Below are 17,096 nucleotides of genomic sequence, written 5' to 3'. Positions count from 1 at the left end.
GTGTCCTTGAACGGTATCGTGCAACCTCTGCACGTCATTTCATCAGTTGACCTTGCTAACTGTCTACTGGAAACTTTGTAGTAATGCCTTGGGCATAGGAATGTGCCATTTAATACCAGCAAGAGCCAGTTGAGACAGGAACTTGCTATATGGTGGAAAATCCAATCCGTTGAACAGTTTCGGTACTGCCCTTCTGATAGATAAAAATGATTGTAAGTTCCTCAGTCTACGCATTAGTGAACTACTATATCCATTGTCTATAACTCACTTATGATTGGAATATTCTGTAAATAAAAGCATCGAAGAAACTCTTCATTGTCTACAGCTTGAATTCGGATAATCAACATTCTCACTACTGAAATTAATCGAACCTGCGAGAAAGGAAGAGGTCTCTTCCCCATCACCACAAAATGCATGTATGCCACAATCGTTACATATTACACAATATTTTTTTAGTATGTTCTTCCTTTGTACATCTGAATGAAACAAGCTCAGAGCGCACCGTACTGCTACTTTGGCTGTCAAATTTCCCTCTGGTAGGATGTTTCGCAAAGGCATTGATAAAATCCCCATGCATACTAAGCACAGTCACTTCCTGGAAATACTATTTGTGATGTTTTTCTCCACTTTATTTCACATCAGAAAAATCTAATTGTGATGCTTTTTTTCCCAATTCTACAACATTCTTTTCACAAATTCTGGTATGAAGATGATTTGTTGTTGTATGTTCCCTTAAGATATGAATTTAAGGCTAAACTATAGACTTAACTATGAGATGAATTTGAAGACTCTCACCTTAAATGGTTCCTCTTGTATGAGTTCATCCATGACTACCACAGTCATAAGTCGTGGCCGTCCAGTCATGGGGTCATCAACGTGATCCAGACAAACAGTCAGGAACCCTCTTCCCCATCCCGAAAGTGCCCGTCCACCCGCAGGAGTTTTCAGAAAATACTGTGCTTGGGAGGGCAGTGCATTATCACTCTTGGAAGTCCGTAACGAGCTACGCCGTAGCAAAGGGGCTCGATTCAAGCCCCGCACATCTCCTTCGACCCCGTCTTTATCAATATCCAGGCTCTTAGTGCGCCCTGCTTGCTCTTTGGCTCCTCTTCTGCTTATCTCGTCTTCCTCTCCACTGTCAGAGCATTCCTTACTTTTATCCTGCTCTTCCTGCAACCCGGTAGATGATGAACCAAGTTCAAGGGTGAACAAGTCATAGAATTTAGAGCAGGAAGTGGCCAGATAAATCTTATGCGCAAAAACACGCGTGGCGCCACCTTGCAGCAAGAAAACTACATCTGCACAGTGTGGGCGACAGAAGAGGGAGTCAAGGCCCTCGCCGTCCGTGGGAGGGGGATCAGGGATGCCCACTATGGGGCGAGGTGGGCGAGGAGGCAGGAAAGGTGCCTGGAGAAGTGGCCTTTGGACTTTTTTCAGGTGGGACTTCCAAAATTGAAGGTGACGGCGGGAGATGAGGGCAGCTCGGATAGCGTTGTCAAAAACATCCTTGACTCCAAACTGGGCAACGATGCTGGTCTCATAGTAGGGTATCCCAAGCTCCTTTGCCACCTCGTGGCCCCTCTCGGGAGGGAGGATGTCTGTTGGTTTGATGGGTCTGCGGATGGAAAAAATATTATGGAATTAAGGCTAGTGATGTCATGTGAATCGTGGAAGGATTACTCCCCTAAAACCGCTAAAAAGGCCTAAAAAGTTCCATTCAGATCAGAATCTGTCCATTAGAGACAAATATAGAAGGCTTCTCACTTGGCAAGGGGTCGACGCGCACGATTAACCGCATCCAAGTCAGCGTAGCGGAGATCCAGCTGGCAGCCGACCAGAATGATGGGAGTCCGTGGACAGAAGTGCTTGATCTCCGGAAACCACATGGTGCGGACATGGCGGAGGGAATTGGGATTAGCCAGAGAGAAGCAAAGCACCACCACATCTGACCTGGAGAGCAGGAAGCAAGAAAAACAGTTGTTTCATTTTCATCATCATGAATTGGGATCAGAGATAAGACTGAAAGACTGTGACAGATAAAGGTCGATTAGGGTGGATGTGAATACAAGATGACACAACGCCAGTGATTTGTTAAACTTTGCATTAAGAAATAAATCTGAGGTAACTGATGTTTTAGTCTGTGGGGTTGGTCACCTTTACAACACCCCTATAGTGTTTTACTTTTCCTGACAGATACACGTTTACTTGGCCACTTCCCCTGTAGTTATTTTGATATACTTGGTGTCACATTTTGGCTCATGTGGGCCAAAATTAATTATTGGCTGCTATTGACAGAGAAAAACGTCCAACATATTAAACCTGGAAAAGTTAGCAACAGGCCTGGGGGGAACATGCAAACACCACACGTGGTCCGACCTGGATTTGAACCCAGGACCCCAGAGCTGTGAGGCCAATGTGCGCTGCGCCATTGTAAAACTAGCTATTGTTAAAATATGTACTCTTTTTAGACTTGCATTTGTAGGACAATTATAGTCTGGTTGTCTGGCAAGCAAAACAAAAGAATAAATTGCAAAGAAAAGCACATTTCTTGTGTGCACATTGTGGTTAGATGCAGCTCAATAAAACCATAGGGCAATGTTTAACCAAGTGCATTATCATTCGCTAGCGCACACTCATTGCTCATTTTTCCCACTGGAATCTCACCTTAGCTCATTCACCCTTTGACCTACAAACACTAGCAAGCCATTACATCAGAGTTGGACCCGCTGCCAAGACTTACCACCATGGATTGGACTGGTATATAAATAGATTGCAATGCTATTCTGCAACACTGCAGTTCTACTAAGAGCAAATAAGCAATGTTTGACAAAAACAAAACTCATCTACGACGTCGTCGCTCTTTCTTGTTTTGCAAGGCACGGCTTTCCAAGTTATGACTTATCAGAAATAATGTTAGAAAAATGGTTTGTGTGTATTTAAAGTCTATATAAAGGTATAAAAATTGGCTTGCAGCTATTATGCGATATGAATTAGCCTGCCAGTGTTGTTTATGTTGTGCATCCACACTACAAAGGTCATCAGTTTCCTGATTATGTAAGAATACTCACACACGCAAATACAAACTAAATGTCCAATAAAAATTCTTATTTTTCTTGGCTACCATCGACGGTCCATTCGGACTAGGAGTGGCTGGTAGCAAATAATCATGAGAAACAGAACATGAGCCTTCACATCCAAAGTACGTATATAAGACTAGCAGAGAAATCCTGTTATACAATTTCTATATTTTTTCCATAACTACAGTGGATTGAACATTTAAAAAATTATGAAGGCTTGAGTGTGAATTTCAACATCAGATCCCCCCCAACTAGAATTTTCCACTCCTAACAAGGCATATGACAATGTGTCATGTCAAGTTTTCAGTTTAGGTATCAACACAGAATGGCGTGAAGGGGCATGGAATTTAGCTTAGGCATGCGTTCATTAGAGGTGAGACTTGAACAAGTGAATGGACAAAGATGGGAGGCGAGGAAGAAGAGCAGTAGGAAGAGGGATATTGACGCCTGACGTCATTGGGCAGAAAAAAAACAGCTGAGCTGGCCCTGCGTCTTTATCAGCTGACTGCAGGCTGACAAAGCATCCGGAACGTTAGGTAAGGTTTGGAAACATACACAAACAATGACAAAGAACTGAGTAATCACACATACTCAATAAGAACAAAATAAAACAACACAGGTAAAGTATTTGGTGCCACAAATAGATGTGCAAACACACGTCTGTTGCCTGGTTACATCAAAAGGTGTCAAGACTACGAGTATTGTATTGCATAGTTGCTGTTTTCAGAGTGAATATAAAAGTGTATACATACCAGTGACATGGTTTTCAATCTGTTTTTTTATCACAAAAACCTAATGTACGTACATGTATATGTTCGTATGGCTTATGTGACTCAAAACTCTACTAGTATAGGTCTCGATTTATTTACAAAGTTCATTTAGTCAGATTTTCTCAAAAAATTAGAGCTAATGCGCTCAGATTAACAGAATAGTAATTATTTTATTTAGAAAGCCTTCTCTTCGTTAAGCCTTCTGGCAGGGAACCATATTTGTTAAATTAAGTTCAACAATCTCACTATTAATTGAGAGCACTGTGTGAAAAGATACAGTAATTCCTCGAATATGGCCACGATAATCAAAAAATCACAAAGTAGGGTCACCCTTGTGATAACTACCTTTATTTTCTTTAGTGGTGAGTGCTAGTAGCAATCGGAAGATGGGGGAGCTCGCACTTGCGACTTTTAAAGTGGATTTTCACATTTTTAAGAACTTAAAAAAATAATAATGAGTATATTTTTTTTAAACATGCAGAAAAAAATTGCAAAGAAGTGAATTTTTGGTATGTGAAGTAGTGACTGTAGCACCCTCAGTGGCAATTTTGTTATTTTTTAAATTATTATTATTCAATGTGATCTGCGGGACAAGCAGTATGGAAAATGAATGAATGATTAAACTTTCAGGAGCCAAAGGAAAAAAATAGAAAAAATGCTGGAGCATGAAGACAAAGTGAATACAATTAAAGTGAATAAAACAAAAATGCCTAGTTGTGGCCTTCAGCAACATTCGAGTTGATTTATTTATTTTAGATTATATTTTATATTTTTTCATAGTGCTAATGGCCTGCCATTAACAAAGATAAAGCCTAGTTCATTTAAACTGGGAAGACCATCAGTGAATATGACATCCATTTTGACTTGGAGGGCTGCAACAAATGAGCCTTTCCCAGTAAAAATGGATCAGACATCCAGCGCCGTCAAATGCTTGAATTTAATGACTGCCCCATAAAGGTTCAAATGTATTTTACATGTCATTCACTAGAAAAGATCCTGCTGCTAGATGGCGTGCTAAACGATTGGTCTATTAACACACAACGTGTACCAAACTATGATTTCTCTTTGTAATTCGACATTCTCTTTGCCTGTTATGCTTAATTACTTTTGCATTTCATGCCAATAAAGCAGCTTTTATTCAGGCATGCCGAGTAAGAGGATCAAGCCATGATCCAATCATGTCTGCTGAAGGAAGGATGTAACAGCCGGAGGGCAGAGTTCAGCTAAAAAGCGTTGGTGGGCGGGTCACACAGAAAAACCCTCATAAATTCTCTGGCCCTGTTAGTGTGGGATTGACTGTTGCGTTATGTCACAATAATCTCAAATTCACTTTTCATTTATAAGGCTTTAAAATATAAATAGAAGAGAAAACTTTTGGTCAAAGAGCAATAACTTGTGTCTCACCTGCCATAGGCGAATCGCCTATCTTTGTGATGGTCCCCGAATGTGTCCCAGAGCCTGAGAGAGACGCTCACCTCGTCCACAACATCACGAGACCTTTCTAACACCTGTAGATCACACAAACAAACATGCCGTCACACACTTTGACGGCAACTTTTCTTCATTTAATTTCCTCCACACTTCTTGTGTGTGCGCTTGCCCACCTCCTGGCATACACGATACTGGTCGATGGCCCAAACGGTTGGCACGTGGGTGGCAAGCAGCTGATACTGTGTGAGGGTGGCATTGCAAGCCCGGGCGCAAATAAGTCTGGTCTTGCCCACTGCATTGTCCCCAACCACCACACATTTAATGGTTTCCACATTGGGCCGCTCATAGTCTGTGTCTATATCCATGGAGAGGGCCCTGGGAAGGAGAGAGAAGGTTAAGATGTCAATTCATGAGAAATGAGGGTTCTATTGATAAGTTTTCCCTAAAGGAGTGAGTCATTATTAGGACACTCAAAGATAATTTGTATGTAGGCACAGTGACTTGGGACGCTTTATCAAAGCTCTGAGCGTCACTGACCAGTATTTGGAAGACTCTGCCAACTCCTCTACAGAACACATGGAGGGACTGCAGAGCTATTTCTGGAACAGTACCCAGGGAAGGACAGGGAGGAAGCGAGATGACGTCTGAGCTCCCTGTCCTTTTCTCACCTTGCACATCTAACCTCATAACAAGTCACCTTTTGCAAGCTCAACAGAAACAGTCCAGTATACTTTACCTTGAAAGAAAAGGAGAACTGCTTTCTTTGATTGATCCAGTCAAAGAGAAGGCATTTTCTTAAATATATGCTTGGAGTAATAGTCTCTCATGACTGAAAAGTATCCCACTGGATTTCTGTGCCACAATGAGAGGTGATACTAACAAGCAAACTCGGGCAGTGGGGACGTCTGCAGCATTACCCACTCGCTTGGCTTTGCATCAGTGTGTGGGTCCACCAAATAGACACATTAGGAAGCATCAAGCATTCGATAAAAAAATGTAGCACACATTCAGCTTAAACTAGATTATGTTTGACCATATACACTTCCTGTTAGTTATATTTCCCCAATGCATCTTATGGTATACAAGCTCATATGAAAGTGAAGTGGTTGGATGATTAGGAAGCATTTCAACCATAACCCTAAAAAAAATTGGAAACCCTGTTGCACAAAATGGGTTTAAGAAAATATCCTAGCAAAAAGGCACTTCTTAATTTCCAGTCATGGCATGAACTCAGCAATTATCTTCAGAAATATCTTAATTTACCTGAGAAAGTCTTTAAATATGAGTACTTTTACACATTTGACAAACATTGGTGTGACCACCAAACGAGGCAAATCAAGGAGATTGGTGTAGAGTGCTGTAGGCGTTCTGTGCTTACACTGATCATTACTGATCATTTATTCTTCTGAAGACAGTATTCACATTGTTTATTTGCACTCAACTCAAAAACAATGCCAATTTCTACACACGCCGCCTTGTAGAATTTTCACTATTGCATAACCGTCCCCCGCACACACTTTCACCGATCCAATAATCTCTGAAACTTTTTAAAAGAACCACTCCATGGACTCATAAATAGAGCCTATGAAACATTCATAAAAGCCCCCTGCTTGGTATTCCATTGACGTGGTTGTCTTTAGTCCGGCACCAACTGATACCATCAGCTGAAAATGGCATCCATTTACTAGGCACATGAGTAGCACTATGAGCCCTGACCTGCGCTTTATTACAATGAATTGATGACATAAATGTCTTGTTATTTAAATACTATGACTGGTGCAATGCTTACAAAGAATTTGGTAGATGTGGTGGGTGGACAGAAAAATTTAATGAATGAATGTGTCCAGTAATCTCTCTGATAATCTTTTATTATGAAAAGAAAAGAGATTAGGTACCATTGGGATATAGGGAGCGGATGGCCAAGTAGGAGGCAAAATTTCTATCGAGAAGTACCGTTGAGGACTGTTGATATTATATGCACAGCTACAGTTTGAAACAGGAAACCCTGATGAAGCTTGTGTTTCCACTGGATGGTGGGTGTAATGACATCCAGCATTAAAATAAATAAATAAATAAGGGTCAAGAATGTCATTTATACTAGAACGCAAAAAGGCTTTTTGTTTCAAACATCCATTAAGATGCTGAAAATACCAAAATCAATTTGACTGTGTGCCTTTATGATGTCACAGTCAAAACATAATTTCAGCTGGACGAAACCAAAATCAAGCCAAGCCTGAGGTTACGAAATTATGTATTTCAGCATTCTCCATGTAACATCAGATGAGTGGGATTTCCGGAGGGACAAGCCACGCAGGGATTATTGTAGACTCAGGGAGGAGGAGAGGACTGTCACCCGGTATTACAATCAGTCGGTCATACCACAGGGATCAAAAGTGCAAAACCAACATGTTTGTTGTAAGAATTCAGCCTTTATTCTTGCTCGTGGGGGGAGGAAATAAGAGTTCCCAAGGGTCAAAGACAGGAAGCATGCCAAGTTTATCCATGTTTACTGCCGGCTGGTTCGTAAATGTGGATGAGCAGTGATGCAAGTGTGAACAGAGCACCCAGTCCATTTGCAGTTCTCCATCGGCTCCAGTCATGTGTGGGTCAACAGCCGTAACCTAATTATCTTCTAACGCATTAGTGACATGTAAATCACCTACTATCTGGCTGGTAATTGTAATGATCTTATGCAGACTAGCAACATTATTTATAGAGAAAGCTGAGCAAGTACAAGGGTGGCGCAGAGGAACGGAAAGAGAAGCTTCTACGATCAGGTTTCATTTTTAGCCATGACCTGTTGTGAACTCCACTCGATTGTCTAGACTTGAAGTGCTTTGCCAGTCATGTCCCCTGCAAGACAGCAAGGATGACCGCTAAATCTTTTTAATCGTAGCCAAGATGGGAATTTTGCTGTTTCGCTTTGTTCGCAATCCCATGGACATGCACAAATGGAGAGATGCGAGAACAAGGGTTGGTGATTACAAAAAAAAAAAACCTGCAGTTGTTGGGTTGCTGTATTCGTATTGCTTGTGAATATTATCATTAATTCAGGTCATTTCATTCTCAGGGTGCTGAATCGATCAGAGCAGACCAGTGTTCTATTGATCAATTGGTAGACGTCACAATTTCCTGGATGAAAGTCAAGAAGGACTATTAGGCGGATCAACCGGCCATCTCCCACAGCTACTTTCTGCTCTCCCATTCTGTTCACCCTGCCTTCATGTTATGCAACGCAGGGGGGTCTTTTTGTTTTAACCTAAAGTCATACGTCCATCCAGCTTCTCCGCTTGCCAAGATAAAACCCCAATCCTTTAGATTACTATCGTTCTAAAGGTTTACAACAACTACCAATGCTTGACTTGTTGTCAGTCATCTTGGCAATGCAACCCTTTTTTGTAATTTTGGTGGCAGGTCTTTCACTAGCTTTTGTTTGTATTATCTAGGTGTTAGAGACATTGAGTGCCAAAGGCACAGCTGGCAAAGACCGCTTATATAATCGGGTCTGTAGCCTCTGCCTGGCTCCACCGATGGCTGACGCTAGACCACAAAGACACAATGAACATGCAAAAGAGCATGTCTGCCCAACCCATGGAATTTCCTCATATGGTCTCATGTACTTTATCCCGAACCTAGCTCACTAAGCCTTGACATGGCATTAAATGAGGTGAGTTGCTGCAGTTGGTCAGGTCTAGGTTCAGTGACAATATGTGCTCAAATAATGAGGTCAGCCTCTGAACACAGTGACTGACCAGTTTATTCCATCATTGTATTTTTTTCTTCCCTGATGGCACAGACATACTCCAAGATGACAATGCCAGGATTCATCTGGCTCAACTTGTGAAAGACTGGTTCAGGGAGCATGAGACATCATTTTCACACATGGATTGCCCAACACTAACTCCTGAACTTAACCCCATAAAGAACATTTATTTCATGCTATTAGTTTAATATATAGTATATTATTTAAAATATGCTTTAACTTGGGTTTTTTTTGTAGGATTTTGTTTTGGTTGGACATGTTTGTTTTGCATAATTCAGTGATTTTGCATGTCACCAAAAGACACTTACAATTGAATTGATTAAGAGCCTCGGATGATCATTAGATGCATCCGAAAAAAGATAGGACATACCAAATTCATATACTAAGTGGATTGTTTTTTTCATTAAAAAGAAATTAACATTTTCTTTTTGTAATGGATAAAATGTGATGAGCAGGAGGAAAATTATCCGACCTGTTGTATTTTTTTTACATGTAGAGAAAAAGGGGACATCTATTTTAGGAGTAGTGTTTATTTATTAAAATGGACAAAATCTAGCCGGCAATTATTTGAGGACTGCTGTCATGGGTCACAAACTCATTCTCTGTTATTGATGCTGATATGTGTTCTTTTTGTTGTCATTATTATGCCTTCCTCAACAAGACAGGTTTGTTCCAGAGGAGACATTTGAAAATAATAAAACATACGTCATTACCTGAGCTTAACTTTCACCTTGACTTTATATGGTGGTATTGTGAATATGGGATGCTGGCTAACAAAGTTCTACCATGCAGGAAGAGTACAATAAAATCACTGCAACAAAATAGATTTATGAATAGCTGTGTTTCCAATGCAACCAACTGTTTAAGATTCACTAGTGGGAAAAAATACTTCTGCTTAACGATGACTTGATTTTTATTGTGTGACTAAAAGTAATTGAACCAACAAGTGTATTTTAATTTCTTCTGTGTCAAATAAGGGGCCTTTTTTTTTACATAGGCCTTATATGGTCAGTCTAGATTTGATTATAAAAATACTAGAAAATATTAGAATCACCTCTTGGTATTATGATGTAGCAACAACTCAATCTACAAACACAACACTACATTGTTCAACAAGCCTTTGTCCAATTAAAATAATATTGACATAACAATTCAGTCAACATAGTTATCTTTGCACAGATTTTGCTATTGTATAAACTATGATTTAATTATGTTGGTGTATTTATGTTGTGGCTGACTGGTGACCACTCTGGGGTGTAGTCTGCCTTTCACCCAAAGTCAGACTAACCCTAACCCAGAACCCACCGGCCACTGAACCCAGTCTAAGGACTGTGATGGGGACGTGCTGACCTCTGCCACCAGACCAACTAAGAAAATTACTAATTTAATTAATGTTAAAATGCAGTGATTTACGCCACTTGAAAATGAAAAATGAAAATCAGACATAGGCATTGTCGTCATCATTGACTTGACAAAAAGCCTAGTAGTCATCATACCCTCAGCAGCGTATGACGAAATTGTATAGTGCTTCTCCACAAGTTCGTCTTCCCAGGCCAGACACATTTATGACATTTATTTATGACTTGCTGCCCTTAGTCAGCAGAGATAGGCTCCAGCACCCCTGCAACCCTTGTGAGGATAAGCATGATGGAAAACGAGTAAATGTGAATACACAAATACAGAAATACACTTGTGATAAGTGATGTTTTTTTTCATAGTACTTTACTCAGGCCCAGTCACTGACAATGGTAGGAGACAAATCTATTTAAACTGGAAAGACTGGCTGTAAATGGTTGAGTGATTGTTTCAGAATGAATGGTGCCATCCCACAATTGAAAAATAATTGAAGAACTTGTGCTTTCATTGACAACTATAGGGAAATAAGTGCACTTAGCATGCATGTATGCATGCAGGCGTTGTGCCACCTATGTCACGCAAGCATTCTTTTGACGTCATAGACGCAGGCGCTGTCAGACTAAAATTTCCTAGCCATCGTCACAACACGCACAAATAGAAAATGCACGCGCACGCTGCTCCATTTATTAGCGAGCCCTCCCTCTGATCGCACTTATCAATGAAACCCCCCACCCATCCTCAACCCATTCATAAGCACCTGACTCATTCATATTTTGGGCTACTCAGCGTGCACATCAAGGTAAATCTAGTTTTCGGTGCATACAGCAAATAAGAATGCAAAAATGTAACAGCTCCTGGCATAATTATGCAAGTAATAAAAGGTTGATCATCATCCTGCATGCTAGTAAAATGCAGCTGATAAATCTTGCATAACACGCCAAGCCCATCCGCTGCACTAAAACACGTAACACTTCAGAAAAAAAGCGAGCAGTGTCACCATAATCCCACCATCGTTAACATAACTGCATGCAATAAGACGCGATCCATGTGCAGTATTAGTGACGAAAGGCGATTAAAGCCCCATTAAGTGCACAAAAAAAGGAGTCAGCATGGTACGAAGAGAGCGCTGTTAACTTTTGGAGCAAATGAAGGGATTGATGGGGGAGAATTGGGGACATGTGTGAGTGCCTTTGTCAGGTGAAGCCATGGGGGACCCTACCTTCCGACGCTTCCGGAATTGACCCACATGCCACTCTGCTGGTGTGCCGGTCTCGCAAACCGGTCAGGGACACGTAGGGAGAACACTTGGTTGTCGTATTGAGATTGGCTCCAAACAAAGAGCATGTAGATCGATCAGCAAAGGGACAAAAAGGACCTCTGCCCTCTCACACACCCCTTTTTCCTGCTTCTCTTGGCCCCCTTCTTAAAGCTTCACGAGACTCGGTTTAGTTGAAATCCTCCATGAGTGATAAAAGACGTCTTTGGAATGCAGAATAACACTTTTACAGTTTATAACGTGCACACTAATGATCCAGACACTCGGTTCTAGTCTGAGCCACCTCCTTTTCTGTTGTTGTTTCCCCAGCTGATTTCATCAAAGGACACGCCCCCACGCCGTGACGTAACGACACTTCTCACCCAACTCTTGCTGTGCGGCGTTTAGGTGCTGTAAGAATAAAAACTACTCAGTTGGTTTTACGGTAGGACATGGTAGTAGATTCACTTTGCAAAAAATGTTTACATTTCTACATAATTAATTTCACTGCAGTTTCTGGCGATGTATGTGTTAGCGTCAGTATGAGTCAGTATTTTTTTAATTTTAATGATTTTTTAATATAACACTCCTTAGATATGAGAGAGGAATGATACAGTTTAACCTCATATCAACATCAAATTTTTGGTTGTCAAAGATTACAATGTTCAATGGAGTCCACTTATGATGTGGATATCATGTAAAAAGGATAATTTGTTTTTACACTCATCAGGCTCCAATTAGCCTAAATATCAAAGAGAAAATAAAAATGCATTCCTGGCAAGAGTTTGTGTCTTGGGAGGTAAAAAAGAAAAAAAAGTTTGGACAGAGGCTGTATGAATACAAATGTCCTCATCTTATTTTCTCAACTGCTTTATCCTTATTAGGGTCGCGGCGGGTGCTGGAGCCTATACCATCTGACTCCGGGCCAGAGGCGGGGGACACCCTGAATTGGTGGCCAGCCAATCGCAGGGCACAAAGATACAAACAACAATTCACTCCAACACTCATGCCTAGGTTTAATTTAGAGTGTCCAATCAGCCTACCATGCATGTCTTTGGAATGTGTTAGGAAACCGGCGTACCCGGAGAAAACCCACACAGGCTCGGGGAGAACATCCAAACTCCACACAGTTGGACCGACTTGGATTTGAACCCAGTCCCCAGAGCAGTGAGGCTGACGTGCTAACCACTCAATGTATGTATATTTATTTTGTGCATTTGTCATGTTCATTTTCTGTATCTATATAGTTTGAGAGCTGTTTTTAGTTTTGTATTTTATCCAAAGAATGAAATTTAATTATCATTTTTAGACCCTCTTTTTGAGTTCCTTTGAGAAAAAAAATGTAATTCAGCATTACCAGAAAACCCAACTTTATTTTCCCAATATGTTGCGTTTCTTGGACATGCCTTTTCGTGCACATTGGTGGAAAATTGTTGTATCTTTTCAAGATGTTCAACATTGGACAATGTTCAGTATCCCCCCTGCTCTTGAAGTCACATTTTTTTTGTGCCTTCTCAAGACTGAAGACAGACATCTATTGGCAGGTGCTGGTACTGAGCTCTCAAAACAAAGAACAACAAACACCGTCATCTTCTAATGATGTCAATGCAGTCATTTATAAATGATAGTGTTTCTTACTGTTGATGTCATTTAGTGTCACACATGGGACATACTTAATTATTGGACACATTTTAATTATTTATTGACTCATTGGCTGCCATTGACGGTGCTAGACATCCAATACATTTTGACAGGGATGGCTGGTGTTAGGGATTGGTTTTGTGGTGTTTTTCCCCCTCTGACCTGTACCTGTGATTGCCCAGTGAGTTCACCTCGTTTTCCTGCCCCTGGTGTATATGGACGACAGGGGAACTCAATGGGCAACCACAGGGATCGGTCGCACAGGGTAAAAACACAACAAACCCAATCCCCCCAACAGCTTGCAGCTAGAGCTGTCAATAGTATTTAAAATTAGACTTCTCAGCGAGTCCAAAATTTGAATGATTTGCACATGTATCCTTGTTAATGGCAGGCAATGAGTTACATCAGTTAAAGGTTTATTTGGACAACTCACTTCTACAGTTCATCTTCAGTTTCTTATTTTGAAAAAATGTCAGTGTTTTGGTCCACTCCTCTGCATAGATCTTCTATAGAGCTGTGATGTTTGAGGAGTGTTGCTTGGCAACACAGAGTTTTAACTTCCTCCTCAAGTTTTTGATGGGGTTGTGTTCTAGAGACTGGCTAGGCCACTCCAGAACCTTGATGTGCTTTTTACGGAGCCATTTGATACGTGGTTTTACTGGCTGTGTAATTTGGAACATTATCATGTTGGAAGAGAAAGCCACGGTACATCTTAAATTCCTCGACACAGGCAAGGAGATATTTACCCAAAATATCACAATACATGACTACAATCATCTTCTTTTGGTACGGACCAGTCTGCCTGTAACTAACCCTTAAATACCCTTAAAACATAATGTTTCATCTGCATGCTTCACAGTAGGTATTCTCTTCTTGTGATCCAGCTCTTCTTCCTCCAAACATGGCAAGTGGCGTTTAAACCAAAAAGTTCAAATTTGTTCTCATCTGAAAGCATCACATTCTCCGCATCATCTCTTCTTCTGGATCTTCTAGATCAGGAGTGTTAGACACAAAGACAACAGCCACCAAATATCATAGTTCTAGCCAATAACAGCAGAGGAGTGGGCCAAAATAATAACTAAAGTTTGTATATAATCAAAAACTACAGGAAGCATTTGACCTCAGTCATTTCCAACGAAGGCTACATTACAAAGTACTGTAAGTAACGACTAGCTGCTCAATGAAGCTGACTCGTGACAACCATTAATGCTCACACTCATATCTCGGGGCAATTTAGAGTGTACAATCAGCCTACCATGCATGTTTTTGAAATGTAGGAGGAAACCGGACAACCCGGAGAAAACCCACAAAAGCACGGGGAGAACATGCAAACTCCACACAGGACGACCAACTTGGATTTGAAACCAGGATCCCAAAACTGTGAGACTGACGCACTAACCACTATCCCGCCATGTTGTAAGCAATGATCACATCATCCAAAAATGTGGCTCAAACTGCTGTGAATAATGTTTTTTTTTGTGTGTAGATGTGAGCAGTTTGGTTTTCTGCGCCTTGAGAAAACAGTGCCCTCTGACCTGATTGGCAATGGCAGAAAGAAACAGCATGAAAGATGTCGTGGAATGCCATGGGATAAAGTAGGACTTGAAGAGCGTTGGCACCGCGAGGGCTTAGAAATGTGGAGAGTCAGCCCCTTTGTTTGGACACTTGTGAGAGAGCTATCAAGCAGCACAGCCCGATGGGACATCTGGCCTTTTCAGCCATGGCGCTACAAAAACACTGGAATGCACACTTGTGATTATGAACTTTCTCACTCCTTTATATAGCATTTGGAAAGTTTGGTTTCCATAGCACTTCACGCTTTACAAAGGTGTGTCCTTTAAGTTGAGAAAACACATAAAATCCCCCCTGTGGCACATCCTGAGAGAAATTTTGGTCACACTCACCAACATGTTCAAATTAGTACCACTTAAGATCTGAAGCAACTACCAAATTATGGTCTTAATCAGTTCAAACAACCATCATCTGACATCCCATTAGGTCACAAAAAGTGTCACTTTTTTTGTCACGGGCCACATCGTAATTGTAGTTCCCTCTATGTCTGCAAGATAAAGCTTCCATGCTAAATGGATGATCAAAGCTATTTTTATTGTTGTTTCATTTTTGTTAAAGACATTGTTGGCCTAACAATCACCCAAATCACATTTTTTGAGGCTCTTAATAACAAATATTCAATATGTATAAAAGTATATATTTGTCATTATTATTTTAACCTATTTACATTCGTTTAATTAGAAAAAAGGAAGACGAATTAATGAATATTTTTTTCAACTAATTTTTATTTTATCTATGGACCCTCCCAAGGTTTCTTATTTTTCCTTTGTTGGGATTTTTGAAATATGACTAGACTATTCTTTCTTTTTTTTTATTAAAAAATACAAAAAGGGGTGATAAACTGTAAGTATTTAATAATTTTATATTTGAAGGAAGACTTGAAAGAACGAAAAAAAACTGAAATATTCTATGATTTCTATAACTACTTAACTTTAAGTGAGGACTACAAAAAGTGTATTTCAATACCCTATGAGCAAAATCACTTGACATCAATGCACATGAGTTCCCTTCGGGAGCCACACAAACATGTAATGGCCTGGATCTGACCGTTTGGCCCTGAGTTACGAACATACCTATGTCCTTCACCCTAAAGCATGCTAACAACCTAACAGACGTTCAACACACCTTCAAGAAGAAGAAAAACATGTATATGTAAACCCTGTGCACTGAATCAAGTAGGTCAGAGCTGCAGTGGGTCTTCAAAACATTTCCAGCACCATGTGAATGATAACAGTATCAAGGATTAAATTCTTAAACACACAATCACACACACGGCTAAACATGAACGCGTTGTTTATGTGGAACAGAACCAAAGTTTAACATTTGTTCTACCGGAGAAATTTGGCTTGTGTTTCTTCCTTTTTGGCAGTCAGCATAGGAATTTAAATGTCTTCCCCTGGCTGAGAGGGTTCAAGAGTATGAATGGAATGGCTAAAGGGCAACACAAACAAGTAATCTTGTGGGAAACATTCGTCCTGGCATTCCTGAAATATATGCACATCTGTTGCAATCTTTGAATCTCTTGCATTTCCTCGTAATAATTTCTCACATTCATCTACACATAGCGAGCTCAGAGAGGTACATGTCCGATCCGCCACGCTGGCATGAAGCAGCGTGTTTTGTAATGGCCGACCTATTTGGCAATTGGCGATGAGTGCGAGTTTAAGTGGCAAAACATTGGAGGCTCGATAAGGTCTGCGAGAAAGTAGCAGAGGGGAGACATTGTTGACTTGTTATGTTATCAGTAGATTGGCCTATCTTTTGGTTAGCCAGATGTTGTTTCCTCATTATAACCTAATGGAAAAATATCACTGAGTTATTCCTGACAAAAAGAAGCACATTTAGTGTCAGATACACAGATAGCTCAGTGTAAGATTTATTTCCTTATGGGGAAGAAATCTTTGGTTGCCTCCTTATGCAAAGCAAATAATTTAACACAGAGAAGGCCCATGAGGAAAAAGTGTTTTCTTTCAGCTTTAGTATTTATCCGGAATCAAAATATGTCAAAAAACTCAACCACAAACTGCAATTACCTGGAGTAAATGCCACCAGGGCTCCCAGTTAAACTAGAGAACTGGGTGTTTATGTCAGTTTGAGGAAAAGAGTTAACTGAATTTAATCCAAACAATGTGCACAAGTAATAATAAAAGTGTTCGGTGTCTTGTTTTCGCTATTGAGGTAAGTAAGGTGGCAGAGAGTGAAAGGCAGTGGCAAAAAAAACAGTATAGTTT

General features: G+C 40.5%; 1 protein-coding gene and 1 long non-coding RNA gene across 5 annotated transcripts in view; one reads left to right on the top strand and one right to left on the bottom strand.

Moving 5' to 3' along the window:
* Positions 1–17,096, bottom strand: part of rhobtb4 (Rho related BTB domain containing 4) — a 35,057-nt gene that overhangs the window by 8,188 nt on the left and 9,773 nt on the right. For 2 of the 3 annotated variants that reach the window (XM_077714690.1, XM_077714691.1), the window contains exons 3-6: positions 5,452–5,653; positions 5,252–5,355; positions 1,765–1,950; positions 796–1,615 (exon numbers count right to left, since the gene is read on the bottom strand). In XM_077714690.1, the coding sequence (XP_077570816.1) occupies positions 796–1,615; positions 1,765–1,950; positions 5,252–5,355; positions 5,452–5,643 (1,302 nt within the window). In that variant the 5' untranslated portion in view covers positions 5,644–5,653. Of the gene's footprint in view, positions 1–795; positions 1,616–1,764; positions 1,951–5,251; positions 5,356–5,451; positions 5,654–11,616; positions 11,980–17,096 lie in introns of those variants that run through there. The other variant, XM_077714689.1, reaches the window with a different exon arrangement.
* On the top strand, positions 11,055–15,319 carry LOC144195223 (uncharacterized). 2 transcript variants are annotated; one of them, XR_013326061.1, is made up of 5 exons: positions 11,055–11,196; positions 11,983–12,060; positions 12,721–12,846; positions 14,571–14,709; positions 14,780–15,319. It is a non-coding gene; the product is annotated as an uncharacterized LOC144195223 (long non-coding RNA). The 2 variants fall into 2 exon arrangements; XR_013326060.1 differs by having other exon boundaries at positions 11,983–12,097.

The sequence above is a fragment of the Stigmatopora nigra genome, chromosome 4, assembly GCF_051989575.1.
Source record: "Stigmatopora nigra isolate UIUO_SnigA chromosome 4, RoL_Snig_1.1, whole genome shotgun sequence".
Taxonomy (NCBI): Eukaryota; Metazoa; Chordata; class Actinopteri; order Syngnathiformes; family Syngnathidae; genus Stigmatopora; species Stigmatopora nigra.
The sequence above is the reverse complement of the archived record's forward strand: the minus strand, read 5'-3'. Positions and strand labels throughout refer to the sequence as shown.